This window comes from Pelodiscus sinensis, chromosome 6, assembly GCF_052426305.1.
Source record: "Pelodiscus sinensis isolate ZL-2025 chromosome 6, ASM5242630v1, whole genome shotgun sequence".
Lineage (NCBI taxonomy): Eukaryota > Metazoa > Chordata > Testudines > Trionychidae > Pelodiscus > Pelodiscus sinensis.
This window is the reverse complement of record NC_143057.1, coordinates 11105737-11126629: the sequence shown is the minus strand read 5'-3', so window position 1 is coordinate 11126629 and position 20893 is coordinate 11105737. Positions and strand designations below refer to the sequence as shown.

The following is a 20893-nucleotide window of genomic DNA, read 5'->3' as shown; positions in this document are numbered from 1 at the left end:
AGTGTTTAGATCTTCTATATTCATAAGTCCCAAAACTTTTGGTTAGGCCAAAAAACAAGCTCGTGTACTAGGCAATAAGGACCCTTCATTTCAGATCAAACCATGAACAAACAACTTGAAACTAACAGATAGGAGGTGAGCCTCCTTCCTTATAGTTGAGAAGGGCACTTAACTCTCCCTTGACAGCTGGAAGGTAGTTCTCCTTCAGTCTTTCCCACTTGCATGAGTGGGTCTCATTTGTTTGTTTCACAGCAGCAAGTGTTCCAACCACAATTGCCAGTAAAAGTATGTTCAGAGCTTTCAAATGAGTCTCAGTAACAGGAAGACCAGATTGCGGAGCTGGGATGAGGTGAGGGGGGTCTGTCAAACCCATGTTGATTCTGCTTTAGATTGTGTGGTTGGGCCATAAAAGTGCCCTTAAGTTCTTGTACATGAATACCACGTGATCGCCAGATGAACAAACATTGGAGTGATATGAAGATTCTCTCCACTGATTCCTGGCACTATTTGTAAAGGTTAAGTTATACGTTTAGAGCGGGAGTCCTCAAATCTCTTTAAGTATAGAACTTAATAGATGGATTAATTCATGGACAAAACCCTTCGTATTTGCTAATATGTAACAGCTCTGTACCAGCTACTGCAATTTGTTACTAAGAAAACAACCTGGGGAAAGTAATGAGTTTTACACTAGAAGGTGAGAAAAAAAGACTGGAACAGAACTCTGTAAAAATGCTTTAGTTTGCAGAATAATCACTGTGAAGTTCCATGATCTCAATCCTAGACCGGAGTCATATCCTGTCTGTGTTTTGGGCAAGGGAGGTGATATGGTTTCAGGTGACACATTTGGGAGTGTTTCTGGAGAACTAGTGCCCAGGGGAATGGACAATAACCAGTTAGGCTAAATGGAGCAGTGAAACTAAACTGTTGCTTTTAGACTGTCTCCATGCCTGATATTACTTTATAAAATCCTTATCAATCTTCATTTTAAAAATCTCTATTATCTTTTTGCATTCAGATTATAGTTTTTATATTGTGGAAACGTTTTTCTTTCTTTAGTTCATTGTGGTATCCTTGAAGGATGGGATGTTCAACAATGCAAATGTCCTCTACAAGACCAAGTTTGTAGATGGTGTATCCACTGTAGCAAGATATACTCAGTCGCAGAATGGAAGTAGTGTACCTGCACAGAAAAAAGCTGACACAGCAAAACAAAAGAATAGACCCAGACCATATGTGGATGCTTGAAGAGCAAACTTCCATCTGCAGCAGTTGGGTAGAATGTCCTATGTGTGTTGTCTTTATTTTGAAGAGACTTAGAAAGGCCATTGTAAAAACAGTACTAAATTGCCAACTTAAAAACCTGAAGTGACCATGAGTGAGTTGGTAAATACTCTGGCCAGTTTTTATTCTATACATTCTGATTGTAATTCATATTTAGAATTATCATTGTATTTGGTTTTCTAAAGAAAAATCTGGACTGAATTTGCACTCACTTTTGCCTTTCCATGTTTTATAGACATTTCCTCTGTTATCCTACTTACCTTCCTTTTTTGTGTTTCACATTTGAATTTCTAACTGTCCTTTTTTCTCAGACAAAGCATAGTCCTTGTATTGGCTTAACCTTTTCATATTCACCCTAATTTGTTTGTTCTTTGTCCCACACACAATTTAATGTTTTCCTCCATTATAATTTGTTTCTTCCTATCATGATTCTTTAAAAAGGAGAAACAGGTTTTTATATTCTGACATCATGTAAATGTGTGAAATATCAGTAAGGCATGCAAATAGGAACTGCAGACTAAATGCTTAAAAGAATTCTTAAATTTTTTTTATCAAAAGGCAATTGAAAATACTTATGAGAGTTGTTTGCTAAAGAATACAACATAACAATGAAATGTTAGTTTATACCGCTGACTTTTTTTAAAAAGCAAAAGGAAGAAGGTGTCTTACTGGCCAAAGCTATGACTTTGGTACATGTGCTAAAATTGTCATGTTAATATTTAACTTTTTGTATTTTCAATAAATGACTCAAGCTGTTATGACTTTTTCTTTTCTCACCTTGTAAGTAACCACTTAACTGAGTGGCATTAATTAAGTTTGAAATACCTGCTTCAGACTAGTCTGGGGTTAATCAGTTATGTAGTTAATAACCAATAATTAGTTGAATTAAAGAGAAAGTTATTCTGCAAGAATTGTTTGATTCTGGATCAACTCTTTCAGGTATCTTGCTGATAGAAATGTAGCTGTGTTAGTCTGGTGTAGCTGAAACAAAAAACAGGACTATGTAGCACTTTAAAGACTAACAAGATGGTTTAATAGGTGATGAGCTTTCGTGGGCCAGACCCACTTCCTCAGATCAAATAGTGGAAGAAAATTGTCACAACCATATATACCAAAGGATACAATTAAAAAAATGAACACACATGAAAAGAACAAATCAAATTTCAGAACAGAAGGCGGATGGGGGTAAATGTCTGTGAGCTATTGATATTAGAGGTGATAATTGGGGAAGCATCTTTGTAATGGGTAAGATAATTAGCATCTTTATTCAAACTTGAGTATAAAGTGTCGAATTTAAGCATCCTTTTCATGTGTTCTTTTTTTTTTAAATTGTATCCTTTGGTATATATGGTTGTGACAATTTTCTTCCACTATTTGATCTGAGGAAGTGGGTCTGGCCCAAGAAAGCTCATCACCTATTAAACCATCTTGTTAGTCTTTAAAGTGCTACATAGTCCTGTTTTTTGTTTCAGGTATCTTGCTGACTTTCGTCAAAATTCTTCAGATGACAAACTACTGCTGAAAAGAAGTTTCCTCCATCCGAACTCACCTGGAGCTCTGCCAGGAGCCACAGGATCTACTGGTGGCTTTCTTAAAATTGTTTCTGGAGCTTTCAGCTTTTTTCATATAGATACTGGATCTGGAAGGGATAGTAGTAGCTTTGTTCCCTGGCAGTGAACAAATTCTTGTCAATATCAGAAATGGAACTAAAAAACCAGATGTGCCATTGTACCAAATCCCAGCGATGATTCCTTTTAATTGGACATGGTGTTCAGTATGCAGTGCATCTTCCACAGTGCAGTACCTAACCGCAGCAAGTTTAACTTTTCCTAAGTTTTTTCATTTGCTCTTCCTGAAATCACAGTCCACCTCTAGTTAGGTGCTAATCTGGTTTCCCAATAATACCATTTTACTGATGTTTTTTCCCTTCCTGAGCCACAGTGGAAGATAGTTCCTTCCTTGTCAAAGCCTCTAGCCTCATAACATGTCCATAGCACCTAGAACACCTGTGGCCAAGGGTAGTTCTAGTAGCTACTTTCAGATCCATTACTGAATGCCCAGGGAGATTAGTTTTCCCCTACTGGTTTGGCCAATGTACATGGCAGAGGGATATTGTGACACTTGATGGTATGTTGGCCCCGATCATCTTGTGGCTATGTTCTGTCAACATATCTACACAAGTGACACCATCACAGAATTGGCAATGGGGTTTGTTGCAGAGAGCTTCCTGGGTGTTTTCTGCTGTGTTGTGTGGCTGCAGGTAAATACTTGCTTCAGGTTGGGGAGCTGTCTGTAGGCAAGGACTGGCCCATTTCCCAAGGTCTGTGTGTGAAGAAATGGTGACCAGTGATATGCCTTAGAATGCAGCCAACAGCCTAACCAGGGAGCTGCTGTGTTAGCTCATGTATGTGGCTAATGATAGTGGGCATTACCTAAATCCTGCCCCTGGATAAATCTGGTCTGAAGAAAGTTGTCTGGCTCTGTTTAGTGTTCCATAAGTGGGAACCCACTACCTGCTGCTATTGACCTTGTTGAGCCTAGCAGTTGGAGAATTTGTTGGGGCTGCCAGAGGGGAAAGAAAGTATTGGAAAAGGTGGCTCTTTTATCTAAGCAGCAGTATGGGCTGATTTGATACAGACTGCTCTCAACCTCTCCTGTTGAAGTTGCTATCTTTATTATCCATTCTGGCTCCTTTAGGGCAGACCAAACAAAATACTTCCCAGTAGTAGAGCCACTTAGAACTTACAGCAACACTGCACAACCCAGCATGCATGCAGTTAGTGAGATGGCTTATTCATGTAGGGTGCAGTTGTGCATGGGATGTACTTTTTCAATAGCAAAACACTCCCATGCCAAAAAGGCCACTGTGAACTCTTGCTTTGCTATATGGTTTCTGTACCAAAGCTCTGGCTGGGAGCTGCTCAGCATTGCATGCTATTTTCAGGGAGGGGTTAATGTGCATTTTGGTAGCTGAAGCTCATGGCGCTGGATAGTTGAAACTGACACATTTGTAGGGAAAAAATTACAAGTTGCTTCCAAGAACAGGTCATGCACCTTTATTTAATGTTACCTTTTGGTAAGTGGGTGGGTGTTCCTTCAATCAGTCCATTTACATACTTCAACAGCCACATACAGCTTGCAATGAATTCAGTGGAGACCCTTGCAACATTAGAAAACTCTTAATATACATCCAGTTAAGCAACAGCTTGCAGATTAGAATGAGTGCTAGTGTCAGACTTGCACACCTCACTCTTGGTATACAAAGCAGCATTGCAGCAGCACAAGAAATGCCCGTTGGGCAAAATACAGTGTGTTTTACATAGTGCAATCACTTTCAGAGGAAAAACTCTAGGAAGGCCACATCTATTTGTTTTGTCAAGTTTACAAATGAAAAGGGGGAAATCAAACCTTTGTTTAAATTCATAGCAACGTCTGTGCAGGTAGAGTCTGTGTATCGATCGGCACATGCTTTAAAAGCATTCTGAATCCACACTTTTAATCATTTAAAAACATATTGCTTTAGGAGTCTGAGATTGTAACGGTCTCCAACTTCACAATCCTGACCACAGCTGTCAGTCCAGATGTCAATAGAATTTATAGAATATGTTCTATGTATTAAAGACCTAGTGGAAAAACATTGGCTATGGCAGTTAAGCCAGTTGGCTCTAATCTTAGCTACTGCCTCAATACACACAGCCATGCTGAAATCAAGGTATCCCAGAGACTTGGAGCACTTGTAACTGTCTGTTGCTTTGAACTGTATGAAAGAACAAGTTAGATGAACAACTACAGCAAAGCAACATAGGGGAATTCTCATCTTGTACAAAAATCAGCTCTTCTGAAAAGATTTCATGGAAGGTAAGTTGTTTGTTAAATGGTACCATCTTAAGTGATTTGTCCAGTAAGCTCTTAAAATTTACAAGTGTGCTTGGTTAGCCAAACAATGTAAACAAACAGCAGCTCCCTGCCACTAAGTAGTAGATCAAATGTGTTAGCACCAACTCTCAGCACCAAAGAATTGCCTAATGTGTGCTAATGACTCGCATTAGTGCAGGCTGAGGTTTTCAGATACAGAAGCACTTATCAAAGTCTTGCCCCATCACTGGCTGAAATTTACTGATCAGGTGGGCATAGCCTACATTGCCCCTTCCCCTTGGTACAGCAGATTAAGATTATACAGTAGCAAAAGCATTGAATGTGAAATTAGCACATGGAAGGTAGGTATTGAAGACCCAATCCTGAACGTGCCAGCAACAGAGAGTAATGATCCCTGGTGGAGTTATTTGAAAGATTCTCATCCCAACAGATTAAATCAGAAAGGGATTAGAGGGAGCATGTAAGAAAATGACAAATCTTCCTCTGCTGAACTCTGTGGCTGCAAGATTGCCAACACTCATGATTTTATTACACAATCAGCAAAGCAATGCCCAATCCACATTCAGGTTACAGTGATTGTTTCACATTTCTAAAGCCTGTTGTCACAGCATCCAGGTTTATGCCTTTTCTCTGAGAAGAAGATGATGGGGAGGTGGGGGAGAGGAAGGGTAGTGGATATCTAATCACAATTTTTACTCCATGTTAATGCAGATATGGTCTTAAGTGCAAATTAAAAGTATTTGCTAGAAACCAATGTAGACTGGCAACTGATAGGATACAGAATGTTACAAACATTGAGAAGTTTAAATTGTTACAGCTTTCCAAAGCAAGAACAGTAGTACAAACACTGGAAAAAACCCTACTACTATAAAAAAACTTCCATCATGGCAAACTGAACACTCTGGAAAAACATTTTCTAGAAAAAGGGGAGTGGTATTTTTTTGCTGCAGTTAAGGAGTGTCATGCAAAACAACTTTGAGAAGAGCAGTGTTACGCACCTGTCCTTTCTTACAGATCCAAACCAATCCCAGACAGCCCATTAAAGTGCTCTTTCATGTGCATACTTTGAGAAAATAGTTGTCATTTAAAATTTGGGAGGTAAGATCTGTTAGCTGTGAAGCAGGGGATTGGGTTTGCTAAATCCACTCAAGTCAGAAATGGAAGAAATAAGCCAACAGTACTCTGTGTCAGGGAGGACCAGACGGCTAGTAGAAAGATGGGTGTTCTGTGATTAAATCTTACCTCAATGAAGTCAATGGAAGTTCTGCCATTGATTTCAATAGAGGCAGGATTTCAACCCTTGATCTCCCGGAGAGACTACTCACTATTTGGGCATCAACTATTAAACCTCCACCTGCAAGACATGGTGAAATGAAAATAAGCATTTAAACTTTCCAGGGTTCTAGGTTCTTCAGCTCCCTTCAGCAATTATTTATTTGGGATCCAGAGTAAGTTACATACTTTGCCTAATTTAAGAATAGGATTCTTCTTGCCCTTAATACTTTTTTAGGTCACACATACCTAAGTCTTCTAGGGCAGATCATTAAAGGTATTTACTGATGCAAATATTTTTTCCACAACTTCGAAGTTGTTTACAAATCAGATGCTTTAAAACAGTAAAATACAATTAGTGGGGAACAGAAATTAAGGCATTTTTTTATTTTGGCCAAGGAATGATGCATGCTACAGATTAGTCTTCATTTCCCCCCTTGGTTTTCAGATCACACTGCACTTTTTTGTTTTACATGGCACTTTGCTGTTGGTGTTTTACTATTTAGTAAAGGTTTTCAAGTGTTTTCTTCAATAAAGAGGCTTTCTCTTGCAGCTCAGGTCTGCTGTCCAATACCATGGTAGTAAGCGAACCAATGAGGAGCTCTCTGCTTTCCAGGGGCAGGCTGTCCCATTGTTTAGACTCTGCACGGATAAGGAGAGACAGTTTTCATATGAATACCAGGATGATCCAAAGTAACTAGGCCCCTGAATGTTATGAAACAGGAACTGCTTTGATTTCTATGCTTGATCCCAAATCAAAATTCAGGCAGGGGATCGGTCACAATTATCAACCATATGGGGGAAATTCAGCCTGCCTTACACAGTCCCTGTTCAGGTCTTAAAGGGGATGGAACCCCGAAGTGAGACTGAGGGGCTACATTCAGCACAAGTGTTAGAAGAAAAGTACTTCCTGCATTGGCAAAACTCCAGGGGGCAGGCAGCATTTGCACCAGTACCTACCAGGGAGCAGCACAGATGGGCCAGAGCACAATGCAAAAATCTGATACCTTGAGTCCAGGCCAGAGCTGGAGACAGAACTTTGATAGCCTAACTCCCAGGCCTGTGCTTGCTCCACTACCCTCCTTCTTGAAGGGTTCTCACCAAAAAGGGGGCATACCATGTATTCCTAACCTTAGTATTCATCCACAGCTTCTCTGAGCATAACTCAGAATGTCTGCCTCCCACTTTTCCTGCCTCCACCCCATGTCAACACTGTCCTTCCAGATGAAAAGGACTATGTGCAGCTGGTCACCCTGCAGAATAAATGCAGAGCAACAAAAGGTATCACCTTCTCCACTCTTCCAGGCCTTGGGGCCACAAACTGAGCTGGAGTCTCAGACTCAGATCTTCTGCGTGATAAGCAGACAAAGAACCTCACCTTTAAGTCTGGTGAGCAGCAGTTCTATCACAGACAATGCTTCTGTTCTGATGGAGGTGTAGCTTTTATTTTCTGTGGAGGAAAAAAATGCATTCAAAGCTGACTATACCTCACTGGCACAAATGCAGCATTAGCCATTGGTTGGCACCAACAACTTCAGATTTTGTAGCGCAGAACACCTGTCCATCTCACAAGCCAGCCCAGAAATCCCCCACTGGTAATCAACTGAATTAACAGCCTAGAGTCTGCCAATACACATCTGTCATCTGAAGAAGTGGGTTGTACACACAAAAGCTCATGCCATCAACATGTTTTGTTAGTCTCTAAGGTGCTTCTGGACTGTGTGTTGTTTTTTAAGTTGTTCCTGTTACAGACTAACTCGGCTACCCCGCTGAAGCTTTTGCAAATACACAGACTCCCCAACCATGTTAGATAAGCATCATGATACAGTACCCACAAGGCAAGCACTCTGCATGTTGAAGAACAAAGCCAGTGAAATTGCTATGCCGTCAGACCGCCCCTGAGAAACAGCTTTACATAGTGGAACCTCCTTTCCACAAACCTGTGGCCCAGCAATGCTTAAAATAACCACCCAGGTATTTCCTAAACAAACAGGATATTAGGTTATGTTATTTGGGTGTTCACTGCCAAGCATATGGCCAAAGTTACCAGAGGTCAAGTTGTTTTCCCATGACCATATCTTATACAACAGCTTCCCTGGTCCTCAACCAGTGGGGTGCAAAGGCCAATCCTTACTCATGCACTGGTCCTCTTTGGTCTAAAAGGACTGGAGTGGCATAAAAAGAGCCTTGTATCTGCCATTGGGACAGTGTCCTCAACACGGGCTCTGCAGGCAGCAGTAGTGGGGAGCAGGGGCCTGTGCTGGGAGTACAACAGGACTGGAAGGGCACAAACGGTCTCTTTTAAAGGGGCAGTGCAGATTCTCATCCATGGTTTCTTTCTGCAGCCCAGCTTCTCACGGAGCTGAGAGGCTTGGGGAGCTCCCCTCCATTGTACAGGTCCCAGAGGTGCTCCACAGCTGGATCGGTGTGTGCTGACCACGCCCACACCCCCTCCTCCCACTTGCTGCCAGGTCTTCTGCCTCCATAACTGCAGTCAAGAGGCGGTTCATTTACTCCCATCCCTTTACTGCCCTTTTCAGGCTCTATCAGGCCTGATTTCTCCTGGATCTCAAGGCTCCCTCCCTCCACCTTTCTGGGTGGGAGTCTGTGCAGATACAGCCACCAGAGCCTCTACTGCAACACCTTCCTGCTGAGCTCCCTTACCTCATGGTGCAGTGGCCACACAAGTGCAAGTCTAGATCCCAAGGGTGCACTGTACATGAGGGATCCTTCCCAGGAGCAACAAAAGGGAAAACTGTGCCCAGCCACTTCCAAGCAACCAACCCCTAGTGCCTGCATTGGCATGAGCCCCCTCCCCGGCCCAATCAGGACTCCTGCCCTCTTTTGGGTGAAGAGAGGCTCTGATGAGGACTTCATCCAGCCTTCCCCAATACAAGTCAGACAACTCTCATAAGAGGACCCTACCCCTGCTTGAGAAGCATGGGACCGTGAAGGAAAGCGCTGCCAGGGAGAAATTCCTCCGGGATCTGCACACAGCAAGTCTGGGTGCACTCCGGCCACCACTGCTCACAAAGCTCACCAAAAAAGCCCACAAGGAATAAAAAGGGGGAGGAAAAGGTACAAAATAATCCTGAAGAGACTCCTCTGACAAGTCAGACTCCTCCTCCACAGCTGAGAAAGGAGAGCTTTCAGAACCCAAATCGGAGTGAGATTTGGAAAAAATGCAGCATTTTTTTTCCTCCGAGAAGTCTGAAGCCATGTATAAAAAGGCCGTGGTTACAGACTAGATTCAGCTTGAGCAAGCTCATGAGGACGAGCATCAAAGCAAATCCCTTCCCTCTAAATCCTTCCCAGAGGCAGCAAGTCCCCTGCCCTCCTCCTTCAAAGACAGAATCAAGGACAAGCTGATGCGACCTTCGGTCTTACTGGCTCAAGAACCAGAGGACACTGACAGCTGATTCTGCAGTAACCTCCCTAGCACAGAGCATAGGTCTGTAGGGAAGAATTTCCTTTCTTACAGACAGGAGAAGGGAAGCCAGGATTTTTAGTGCTTGATTTTTAAGCTTAAATTCATAACTTCACTAGATACAAAAAAATCCCAGCTGGAATAGTCTGTGGATGCCTGGCTCATTACAACAATCTACAGCTATGTAGGGCCAGTCTAGTCTCTGGTGTAACTCCAGTGGCTATGACAGAACTGTACCCAGAGATAAATATGGGCTATGGTTTTGGGTATGAATTTGGCCTAGCTATTAAAAAAGGCTAAACGAAGAGACTGGTAAAATTATATTTCATTAAAATATCAGTTCTCTCTGTGACTTATCTTCTGCAAGGGAAACACTTAAACAGGCGAGGTTATGGATGTGTGGAAAGTACAGCCCCGAGAGGCACCCACACCAATCTCCCATCACAAAAATAAAATAAAAATAAATTTAAAAAATTACTATTTGAGGAAAAAAAGGGGCACTCCTGCTCTGGTCGAAGCATCATGGGAAATAGAGTCTTCAACCGTCATTCCAAGGGAGATATTTAAGGGGAATTCAAGGTTGTGGGCTATAAGGTTACAGACTGCACTTCAATGAACATGTCCAGAAAGACAGATTCTAATACATCCCCAGCCAACTCCCAGGAGCCAACCATTTAAATGAACTTTTCATCACCCACAATCTGCTGGCAAAATATATTCACCTAAAGAGTGGGTGACAGATGGGCAGGTTTCCAACAGGATTTCTGTCAAAGCTCCAGGGTCCGCGTGCTCCTCTTCAAAAAGCATTAACCTAGCAAATTTAAAAGCAGCATGAGTCCCGTGCTGAAGGAAACAAGCTATTTTCTGGATCTGCTTGGCTTGCTCTGATGAATCATTACAGACAACATAATTGTGCATTTGTCACAATTTCATGACAAGGATTGAAATGCCTGAGAGAGCATGAAATAAAAGTGAAGCACAAGCAGGAAAATTACCCTTGAAAATAGGCGTTCATGGCCTGTAGCACTCCAAGCTGCACTTTCCACGTACTGAGCTTCAGACGCTCACACATTACTTTGCACAGTTCTTGCCTATAGCAGCCTGAAAACAACAAATGAGGGTGTCATGACATTAATAAGGACCCAGCAGAAGCAAACATTCCCTTCATCATGCTCATGCGCCAAGGAGACGTCAGACCCTGCAAGATCAAAATATCCTCCCACCCACAAAGGGCCCTGAACCGGTTAGTCCAGACAAGGCACCACTTCATACACTGGGACCTAATCACAGGCAACTACATCCACATTCTGCCATCTCAAAAACAGACCTGATTATTCAGCGGTGCTGAGTCCCGAAGTTCCTATCCACATCAGTGGATGCTCAGCACCTGGGAAACCCAGGCCACTTATTTAGGTGTCTGCTTCAGCCGTCCTGCAGCATTTAGAAAACATTGGCCTCCATGTCTCACCCCCCGCCCTGGTGCATGGCATTTAGTGCACTTGTAAGGACCTGTCAGTGCGGGACAAGCCTGGGGAGAGGCAGGCTATGCAGTGTGCATTTCTTAGGGTGCAAAGTCAGAGCATCTTCCCCAGCTGCTGTTCATCACTGCCCTGAGGATATAGCCAGCAGACTGACCCCACTGCTCAAGCAAATGGCACTTGAAAGCCCTACATATTCCTCCACATGCCTTCTGCTTGAGCAGAGTTTTTTAAGCCAATGCTACTTGATCCACAGGCTGCCAGCTTTGCTCATTATCTTGGATTCAACTTACGCTGCGTCTCCACGTTCCTAGGCCAGGCCTTGCCCAAGCTCTCAAAGGCACAGAGCAGAGATTCCATCTGAAGTTCTTTTTCTTTTTCGTTCTCATCCTCATCGTCATTCTTTGGTGAACCAGCTCCCACGCTCTCTGGAGAATTCTGGAGAGGTACCAGGAAGCAGGCAAGACCAGGGGATTATGCTCAGTTTACTTCCCAAACCACCAGCCCCTGTATCTAGTCCTTGTATAATCCACACACGCTACATAGTTGAAGAACTTCAATTCACTGATGTTTGTTACCATCAGGAAAAGCTACAGAAATATTAATAATTTCTATGCGGTCTTTAGTCAAAAGAACGTCAAAGTGCTTTAATAACAGAGGGCCTAATTTTCAAAGATGCAGCCACCTTTGTAGTTTCCATTCACTCCAACTCCAGGGAGGCGGGAAGAAGAGAAGAGAATCACACTATAAAAGGATTCAGGTGAGGGGGCTGCAACTTGTGGACATAACTTTGTGCAGTGGGGGGTTTGGAGGAAAACTGCTGTGAAAACAGAGTGGGCAAATCCCTGCCTTTTGAGACAGTGTCACGGGATCTTTAGTTTCCTACACAGCAGCCAGGGATTTGGATTTTAACGTCTGACAGGAGAAGCGCTGCACACTGAAAACTGCATTTAGCTTCACCAAAAGAACGAGGAGTCAAGGTTAGACAAATCAAAAGTTGGGATTGGCAGAAAAACCCTGTGGGATTGCAAATGGGAGCCATTCACACCTGTACTGGGCCAGTCTAAGAGCTTTTCAAAGCATCGGGGGACGGGACAGGATGGGGGGGGGGGAGGGAGAAACACGCGGACATGCATTCACTTGGCCAGGTCTCCCACCCGCAGTTGGATTGCAGAAAAAAGACATCGAAAAGTGGAAATTTCACCTTCTTTATCATTGGAAAGACTATGTCCGCCAGCTCCTGGAACCGGTCTTCCTTCGTCACCTTCAGCACGTCTGCTGTGCATCGCAGAGCAACCATCTTGTACTTGAGGTTCTCTTTGCGACACTCTTTCAGGACAGCCTGGACCACATCGTTGATGCTGGGCTGATTAGGCACAGGCTTCTGCAGCTCTGCACTGAAACACCAGAAGCACATGGAAGGTCAAACACAAGTTATTCCCTCAGTAAATTATTAGTGATGCAAGAAGCCTTGAAGACAGTCATCCCCATGCCACCATTCACAGACTGTCCATCTTTTTAATGGGTTATTCCAACACATACAGAGTCTTGCTGGTGCTGGTGAAGAGCTCAGACCTCGGCTGGGTCCTTTTCCAGGCCTGGCCTGGCTGTTCCGAAGTGCTCTAGACAGTATCTTCTGGCCATCCCCCAAAATACCCAGTAATGTGCAAGGAGAAGATGCAGGCGTGGAAGGTGCTTCCTAGGGGCACTGGCCTCTGGAAAGTTTCTCTCAGAAGAGAGAGAGAGATTCCTTGTTACTTGGTGGAATGCTATTGAGGAGAATCTCTAGGAGCAAAAGTTACCCCTTAGCTCCAGAGTGTGAGAATTTCCCACCAGTAGCAGGGAAATCCTTCTCCCAGCATTCGTCAGTGTACACACATGCACCTGTTCCAACTAGATCAATGTTTCACGCTCTGTGCCTTCATTCACTCCCTTCTCTAAGTATATTTCTATACTGGAGCTCTTCCTCCACCTTGCAGTATCTGTTGTTCCCTTCTCTCCTTGTTCCCACTTCCTATGTTTTTCCCCTGCCTCCTCACACTCTGGCAATACAGCCTCCTTTGCCCCGAGTCATTTCCTCTTCCATCCCTTAGCCGCTCTCTTAATCCCACCCCTCTATCTTTCAGACATTCACCGTCCCACTCCTTCTGTCCTATCCCAACATCCACCAAGGAGCTTTGCTGCCATCTCTGGTTTGTGCCCAACAATCCTCAGCCCTGCCCCAATTCTATCACATTGGTTCACATCGGAGGGGAGGGGAGGTAAAACGTCTCTGTCCCCGTCAGAGATTGGTATGAGGAATCACAGAATCATAGGGTTGGAGGGCACCAAGTCCAACCCCCTGCTGAAAGCAGGGCCAACCCCAACTAAATCATCACAGCGAGGGTTTTGGGACAGGACTTAACCTCTAGGGATGGAGATTTTACCACCTCCCTAGATTACCCATTCCAGTGCTTCACCCTCCTAGAAAAATAGGTTTTTTCCTAATATCCAGCCTAGACCTCTCCCACTGCAACTTGAGACCATTGCTCCTCATTCTGCCATCTGTCACTACTGTGAACAGCCTCTCTCCATCCTCTTTGGAACCTCCCTTCAGGTGGCTGCATCAAATTCTCCCTCACTCTTCTCTTCTGTAGACAACTCACCTTGTGCAGTAACAAGGGTTCTTTGAGATGCGTGTCCCTACGGATGCTCCACTGTAGATGTATGTGCGCCCCTGTCGCTCTAACTGGAGATTTTTGGTAGCAGTGTCCACATGTGCTCTCCCAGCCTCAAGGCAGACCACGAGGGAATCTAGCATGCGTGGGTGAAAGCCCCGCCCTTCCTTCTCCACTGCAGAGCCCCACCAAGAATTCCAAAGGAGAGGGGAGGAGGGCAAACTGTGGAGCACCCATAGGGACACACATCTCAAAGAACCATTGTTACTGCACAAGGTGAGTAACTTCCTCTTTGAGTAGTGTTCCTGCGGGTACTCCACTATAGGGGACTCCCAAGCAGTACTCACCACTGGAGGCTGGAACTTTGGAGTAGAGTCTGTTACTACATAGAGTACTAGGGAGTAGAAGATGGCGGCATGGGGGAGTCAAAACTTTGGTGATCACAACGTTTTCAGAGTGTGTGGGGCAGAGGCCCAAGTTGCTGCTCTACAGCTTACTGAGATAGGAATATCTGAAAGGAACGTGATGAAAATAGACACCGCCTTGGTGGACGTGCATAGGGATTCTGGATGGAAGCAGGAAGCACACTGTGCTGTTGATAACAATGATGAATGCAACCAGAGACACGAATTGGAGAGTCTTTGAGCCAACATCACAGAGATTTGGGATCTTTCTGTGGAAAGGAAGCGTTTAGATTTCCTCAAGTCCTTACATTCTCTCCAAGCAGAATGCTAGTGTTCTAACACACGGAATATGCAGAATTCTCTCTCTGTTGTCACAAAGTGGGTTTGGGAAAAAACAGGCTGTTGTCTCTGCATTTTTCCATTTGACTCAATAGAGAGAAGCTGGAGATGTGGCCTGAGAGTTACTTTGCCTTTCAAAAAGGCCATGATTGGTGGGTGTGCCATCACTGCTGTGCCTGGCTGAGGAGATGGCAATTAGAAACTGACCATCTCTTGTACACGTGTCTTCATGGACACATGTGAGAGAACACGTTGCCTTGGACTCAGAGAGGTCTAGTCAAAGTCCTGAGAGCTAGGTTCAGACCCCAGGCTGGAGAGGGTGGTGTCACACACAGGATGAAATTCCCAGTACCCTTAAGGAATCTACACATCAGCAGGTGAGCAAACACTGAGCATGTGATTGCCTGGTGGTGGAAGGATGTTTGCACTGCAAGATGTGCCTTAACCAAGCTCAGCAAGGGTACGTCTACACTGCAAAACTATTCCAAAATAACTAGCGATATTCTGAAATAACTTAGTCCACGTCTACACAGCAGGCAGTTATTTTGAAATACTGTCAAAATGCTGTCAAGCTGGAGGACTTCTTACTCGGACTCCTGCAACCCTCACTGTATGAGGAGTAAGGGAAGTCAGAGGAAGAGTGCTCGGTTTTGTAATAAGTGCTGTGTAGATGGTCCCTATTTCAAAATAAGATACGCAATGGACGTAGCTCAATTTGCATAGCTTATTTCTAGTTAAGCCCTGCAGTGTAGCTGCATCCTGAGAGTTTTGAGGTCCAAAATATAGTGTAAAGCCAGAGGGAGGGAAGAGGAGACTAGGTCTGTGTTTAAATTAATAACAATTTGGAATAATTTCCATTTTGAAGCTAAGCCAGTCAAGTGGTCAACTTTGGCTGTGTAGCAACACATCTTTTAGCTCATCAGAGCATTCTTCCTCTAAGCCATGGATCTCAGGAGACACAGCTGCAGGCGAAGGACTCGTAGGTTGGGGTAAAGGAACAGGCCAGTGTTTTGAGAGATCAGATGAGGAATCAGCCGAGGAGGAACGTGAGGGCAAGTGTGTCAGAAAAGGGACTCAGACTTGTCTTGGCCAAGAAGTACAATCACTTAGTCTAACTGAATTTTCAACCAGGCCTTGGATAGAAGAAACAGAGAAAAGGCACACAAGAAGTGCCATGGGAGGATGAGGGCTTCCCCATAGTTTCCCCAGGCCAGGCCAGGAGCAGTAACGAGAACATTTCTTGCTCTGGTATATAGCAAAGAGATCTGTAGTTAGGGTCCCCAAAGGGCGAACAGACGTCAAAGCCCCTCTGAGTGCAGTTCACATTCGGGGTTGGGACAAATTCCAACCGACTGTCGGTTGTCATGTTCTGTATCCCCGGTAGGTAGAGTGCTGGAAGGAGCACACCGTGAGGGATGCACCATTTCCGAAGTGAGTGTGCTTCTCTGGGGAAGGGAGGGAGAACGGGCACCCTGTTAGTGATCTATGTTTTATGTAAAAGTCGCATTAAGTCCATCATGACCTTCGCGTGGCTGTTCCTGATGAAAGGCAGGAAGTGCGTCCAAGCATTCCTGCCAGAACTCAGCTCCAAAAGTGTGACATGAAGGGTCACGTCTGAGGAAGACAGTTTGCCCTGAACCTCGTGGTTGTATACGGTGAGCAGCCCAGGCAAAAAAAACCAAGTCTTCTTAACACAGGGCGAGGGTGCCCTCAGATAGTGAAAGAAAACTTGAGTTTGTATTCGGTCCTATTTTTTAAATCCCAAGGGAGTTTAAAAAAAAAGGGGGGGGGGGAGGGGGAAACGAACCTTTAGGGAGAATAAAATAAACAAAACCAATTACGCAATGATGCAGATCAGGAAGGGACAAGTGCTCTCTCCTGTGAGGCCAAAGGGAAGGAACTGAGGGGCTTCCCACCCCCCAGTGCAAGACAGCCTGGAGGGAGGGAGTGCTTATGCCAGGGTCTGTGCACACTGCTACTAAAAATCTCTGACTAGAGGCACGCAGCGCACATACACCTACAGGGGAGCACCCACGACTCGATTAACTACCTAGTCCTACAATTTCATACTGCTCCCTGGAAAGAGCAGTGGCCATGAATTCCCCCTTCAACACAGGAAAGGCAGTGACTGTGTGTAAAGAGGCACAGTGAACCCTTGCTTGGCCGATGCCTTAGCTAGAGAGACAGTTACCTGCACGCAGTGACGACACTGGCGATAGCTTTCAGCAGCTCTTCCTGTGAGCATGAAACAAAAGAAAGAACAACTTCACTTTCCCACTGCACAGCTTTCACTGGTACTCCCCGCTCTGTGGCTCAGGCAGATGCTGCAGACACATGCCAAATGCCACTCTTCTCCATGAGGGGCACATTGTTTCCATCACTCCACTTCAAGGTGCATGATTTTCATCTCCTCCCCCCCCCCCCCAGTGCTGAACAGTTCCGTGGTGAGCCAGCTCACGAGATGCCTACATCCCAAAGTTACACAGCCTGATTCTCACTCACTATTCTGGCAGCATAGCTGGGCCTTAGTGTCTAAATGCCCACTACCAGGGCACATGAAGTAGCCTTAAGAGCCAGATTCTCATTACCTGAAGTATTTATTTTAACTCCGCCTGCTTAAGTATGCTACTTGATGCATTCAGACCCATTGCCTACTGGGCATAGCTAGAGTTTCCCCATTTCCACCATCTTCTGTTTACTGGGGTTCCAGGCCGTGTTGTTTAAAAGCATGCACAAGTTCCGCTTGCTCCAAATCAAACCAGAACAAAGCAGTATGTCCTGGCCACAACACCTCACTGCCCCTCTTCATCTCACCGGAACATACAGGACCGGATGGGTCCATCAACCAAAGCAAGATGCATTTGGAATCATTCCCTGCAGGAATGGGAAAGTTTATGGCTCTCTATGTACCATTTTTGGGCTAAGGGACTGAACACCAGAGCCTGTCCCAATGCACTGGGCCCCAAATTGTTTCTTTACCTTTCCCGTCCACGTTCTTCCGGACAGACCTTGCAACAATGCAACGAGCACCATTCCCAAATGGGGCGGTACCAGGGTACCAGTCTGTTTGGCAATAGATGCCATGGCAGCTGCTCCCTGGGCTTTCATCTTCCAAGACTGGGACTGCAAAGCCTTTTGGGTAATGGCGATCAACTCCTGCATATACAATCTAATGCCACCATAAGTGCCTGTGTATCAAATACAAAGGAAAGCTGTAATTTTATGACAGCAAAGGAACAAAAAGCTGATCCTCGAGCAGTAAAAGGATTCTCCTCTTCTGGCTGTGAGCTGAGTCACCACAGTATCCTCCAGCTGACTCACTGTATGTCTAAAACTGGGAGTTGTAAACAAAAAGTGTCATGATTTCAGCTACAAATTCAGTGTTGCAAGTCTATGGGTCCTTACCCAAAAGGAGTGTGGGGGGAGGGGAGTCACAGAAGTTGCAGTACTGCTACCTTTACTTGCGCGCTGCTGCTGGACCAGCACTGTGGAGAGCTCGGCTCTGAACGCAGAGCTGCCTCCAGCAGCAGTGCAGAAGGAAGGTTGCATGGTATGGTATTCTCATCCTTCTTTCTGCACTGCTTTCTTCAGAACTAGGTCCTGTGTTAGAAACTGCCACTTACTGACCCCCCAACTCTGAAGGCAGCAGCACGGAAGTAAGGGAGGCATGGGTATGGAATTGCCACCCTTACTTCTGCACTGCTTCTGGCAGGTGCTCTTCTGGCTGCCCATTGGTGGCAATACCATAACTGCCCTAAAATAACCTGGCCGACCCCCCTGCAGCTCCATTTTGGCTTCGGACACCCAGTTTGAAAAACACTGGTTCTCCCCATGAAATCTGTTTAATGGAGGCTAAAAGCACAAAACTGGTTTCACAGTGGGAGAGCAGATTTCATGAGCTGGGACACATTTTTCATGGCTATATATTTGGTGGAGCCCTAATTATGGGTTATCCCAACTTTGCGTACAGGGAACTGAGGCACACAGAGCCCATGCGACTTGCCCAACCTGTGTGGAAGAGCAGGGAACTGAACATCTCCCCCCAAAATCCAGGGCTACAGCCAGAGCTACTGGGTCGTCCTTCTGATAAAATAGCTGGCAAAAGGCAGCAGGCTACCCCCTGATTTAAGTACCTAAATAAGTGGCTTGATTTTCACATGTGTTGGCACCTAGCAACTCCCACTGCCTTGTCACTCAACCCTCCCTATGATATCTGGAAAGTGTGAGAGGTGGGCAGGGTCTCTTAGAGGAAAGGAAGATTGTGTTATATAACAACAACAACATAAAATAAAACAAGATAAAAATAATAAAAGCCTGGTTAGGATGAGCAGCGAGTCCTATTAAAAACTGCTCCCTAAAGATACGATAATATTAGTTTTTATGTGTTTTGATTTCAACTGGTTAAAAAAATAATACCACAGATTCTCCTTTGGTTTTTCAAAAGTTTTCTGCACAATTAAAAGTTAATTTTTTCATAGATTTTGTGGATACTGTTTCCTCTAAATACCCAGCAGCCCCAGCTATAAGGAAGCCCCTATCAATTTCTAGGTCAGCTTACCTGGTACGTTTTCCTGCCATACTTCAGTCCACAGGTTAGAATCATCTTTCTCTCCTTTCTCTTCATCTGGGACCTCATGCATGCCCAGAAATGCCACAGGCAAGACCTGTTTGGCATGGTTCTTCAACACATCTGGGCTGTAGCGCCCAATGGCATGAACAGTTAAAGCGCAGCCTATCCTATAGACTGGTTCTGAAGGATAAGGGAAGAAAATAATGACAAAGTTTAGTCATTTGGAGCCAGAAACTTCTCCCCCTCGCTGGCAAGTATCCAGAGTGACTCCATGGAAGCGGCAGAGGGAGTCACATGGGTGCACATGTTTTCCACTAGTTATTCGTCTAGTTCATTTACACCAGTGGTTCTCAACTCGTTTCAGTCCACAGACTACCAGGCCAATCAAAAAATTTTTTGTGGACCACCTCCTTTTTGAGACATGATAAAAAAGCATCTGCTCAGCACGACGGCGGCAGCTACACTGACGTTCAGAGCCTCAGAAGGGAAGTTACTGGCAACACAACATGGTTGAGTCCTAAGTGACGCTATGGATGACGTGCCATGTGCTTGTGAACATGGCGTAAAACAGCCTAACGGCGGCGCCTGCTCACACCATGTGACTTTGGACAAGGTTCCCGTGGGCCACCGAAAAAATCATGGACCACCACTTGAGAACCACAGATTTACACATTAGGATACTGCATCATGAACAGCAATTAAAAATAGTAGAACATGCCTTCACCAGCATCTCCACCCCCCAGGAACCAATTACCTGCATCATAGGGCAAACCAGATATACCAACCAAAGCCACATACCTTCCTTCTCCATGTACCAGCTAGTGAGCTTCTGCAGGAGTTTCTCAGTGCTACTATCCCGGGCAGTCTTTAAAAGTCAGAGAGAGACTCAAATCATTTAAATGTGTGTAACTACCCCCTCAAAACAATATAATAAATACAACTAAAAGAAACCAGCTCACCCGAACTAGATGCCCCATTGCAAATGCAAAAGATTTCTGCACCACGCTGTTACGATCAGTCAGCCCATTGAGCAAAGCACTCATGAGTTTGCCTATTTGAAAAGAGACAGGATTGATTCTAACACCAACTTGGACTTGCACTGTTATGGGCTACAGTGACTGAATTTTATGACATTTTTCAGTTTCTGCACCAGTCACTCACTCAGGTTTGTTAATCATGCACCATGAACATCCTTTACCAGGATGATAAAACTCTGTCTGGCCCCGTGTACACAGGCAAAACTGAAACCTGTTAGGGCAGCTGTGCCTGTAGTGTAGCCCGGAGGATGCTACTACTGTTCTGCCCAGTGTGTGTCACACACAGCCAGAGCCAATCTAGAAGGGCATCCGATTTCAGCATAATTGTCCCAACCTGTAAAACTTTCCCTTTTTGAATGTAGACTAGAGCTGCCCTGGGTGCCCAAACCACGATAAAGCCTTGGATAATCCAACAGCAGCAGTGACCCTCATTAGGTTGTCAGTAGGGACCAAACACAAGAATTAAAGGTTTCCGAGCATGAGCCTCTATTGCCCAAGCTGAAAGAGAAGTTCCATCAGCTTGAAGGCAGCAGAAAACTCAAACCGGCCATT

The 20893-nt window shown here is 44.8% G+C and overlaps 2 protein-coding genes across 7 annotated transcripts in view; one reads left to right on the top strand and one right to left on the bottom strand.

Moving 5' to 3' along the window:
- Positions 1-2037, top strand: part of SMC2 (structural maintenance of chromosomes 2) — a 37146-nt gene extending 35109 nt beyond the window's left edge. For all 3 annotated transcript variants that reach the window (XM_075931432.2, XM_006118850.5, XM_075931433.2), the window contains exon 25: positions 1057-2037. In XM_075931432.2, coding sequence (XP_075787547.2) covers positions 1057-1245 — 189 coding nt within the window. In that variant the 3' untranslated portion in view covers positions 1246-2037. The remainder of the gene's footprint in view (positions 1-1056) is intronic.
- Positions 2038-4321: 2284 nt separating this feature from the next.
- The window catches only part of ECPAS (Ecm29 proteasome adaptor and scaffold), an 83193-nt gene continuing 66621 nt past the window's right edge, over positions 4322-20893 (bottom strand). For all 4 annotated transcript variants that reach the window (XM_006118851.5, XM_075931431.2, XM_075931429.2 and 1 more), the window contains 11 exons: positions 20264-20355; positions 20103-20169; positions 19293-19484; positions 17714-17922; positions 16926-16969; positions 12539-12731; positions 11628-11772; positions 10852-10957; positions 10579-10667; positions 7808-7879; positions 4322-7071 (listed from right to left, as the gene is read on the bottom strand). In XM_006118851.5, coding sequence (XP_006118913.3) covers positions 6932-7071; positions 7808-7879; positions 10579-10667; positions 10852-10957; positions 11628-11772; positions 12539-12731; positions 16926-16969; positions 17714-17922; positions 19293-19484; positions 20103-20169; positions 20264-20355 — 1349 coding nt within the window. In that variant the 3' untranslated portion in view covers positions 4322-6931. The remainder of the gene's footprint in view (positions 7072-7807; positions 7880-10578; positions 10668-10851; positions 10958-11627; positions 11773-12538; positions 12732-16925; positions 16970-17713; positions 17923-19292; positions 19485-20102; positions 20170-20263; positions 20356-20893) is intronic.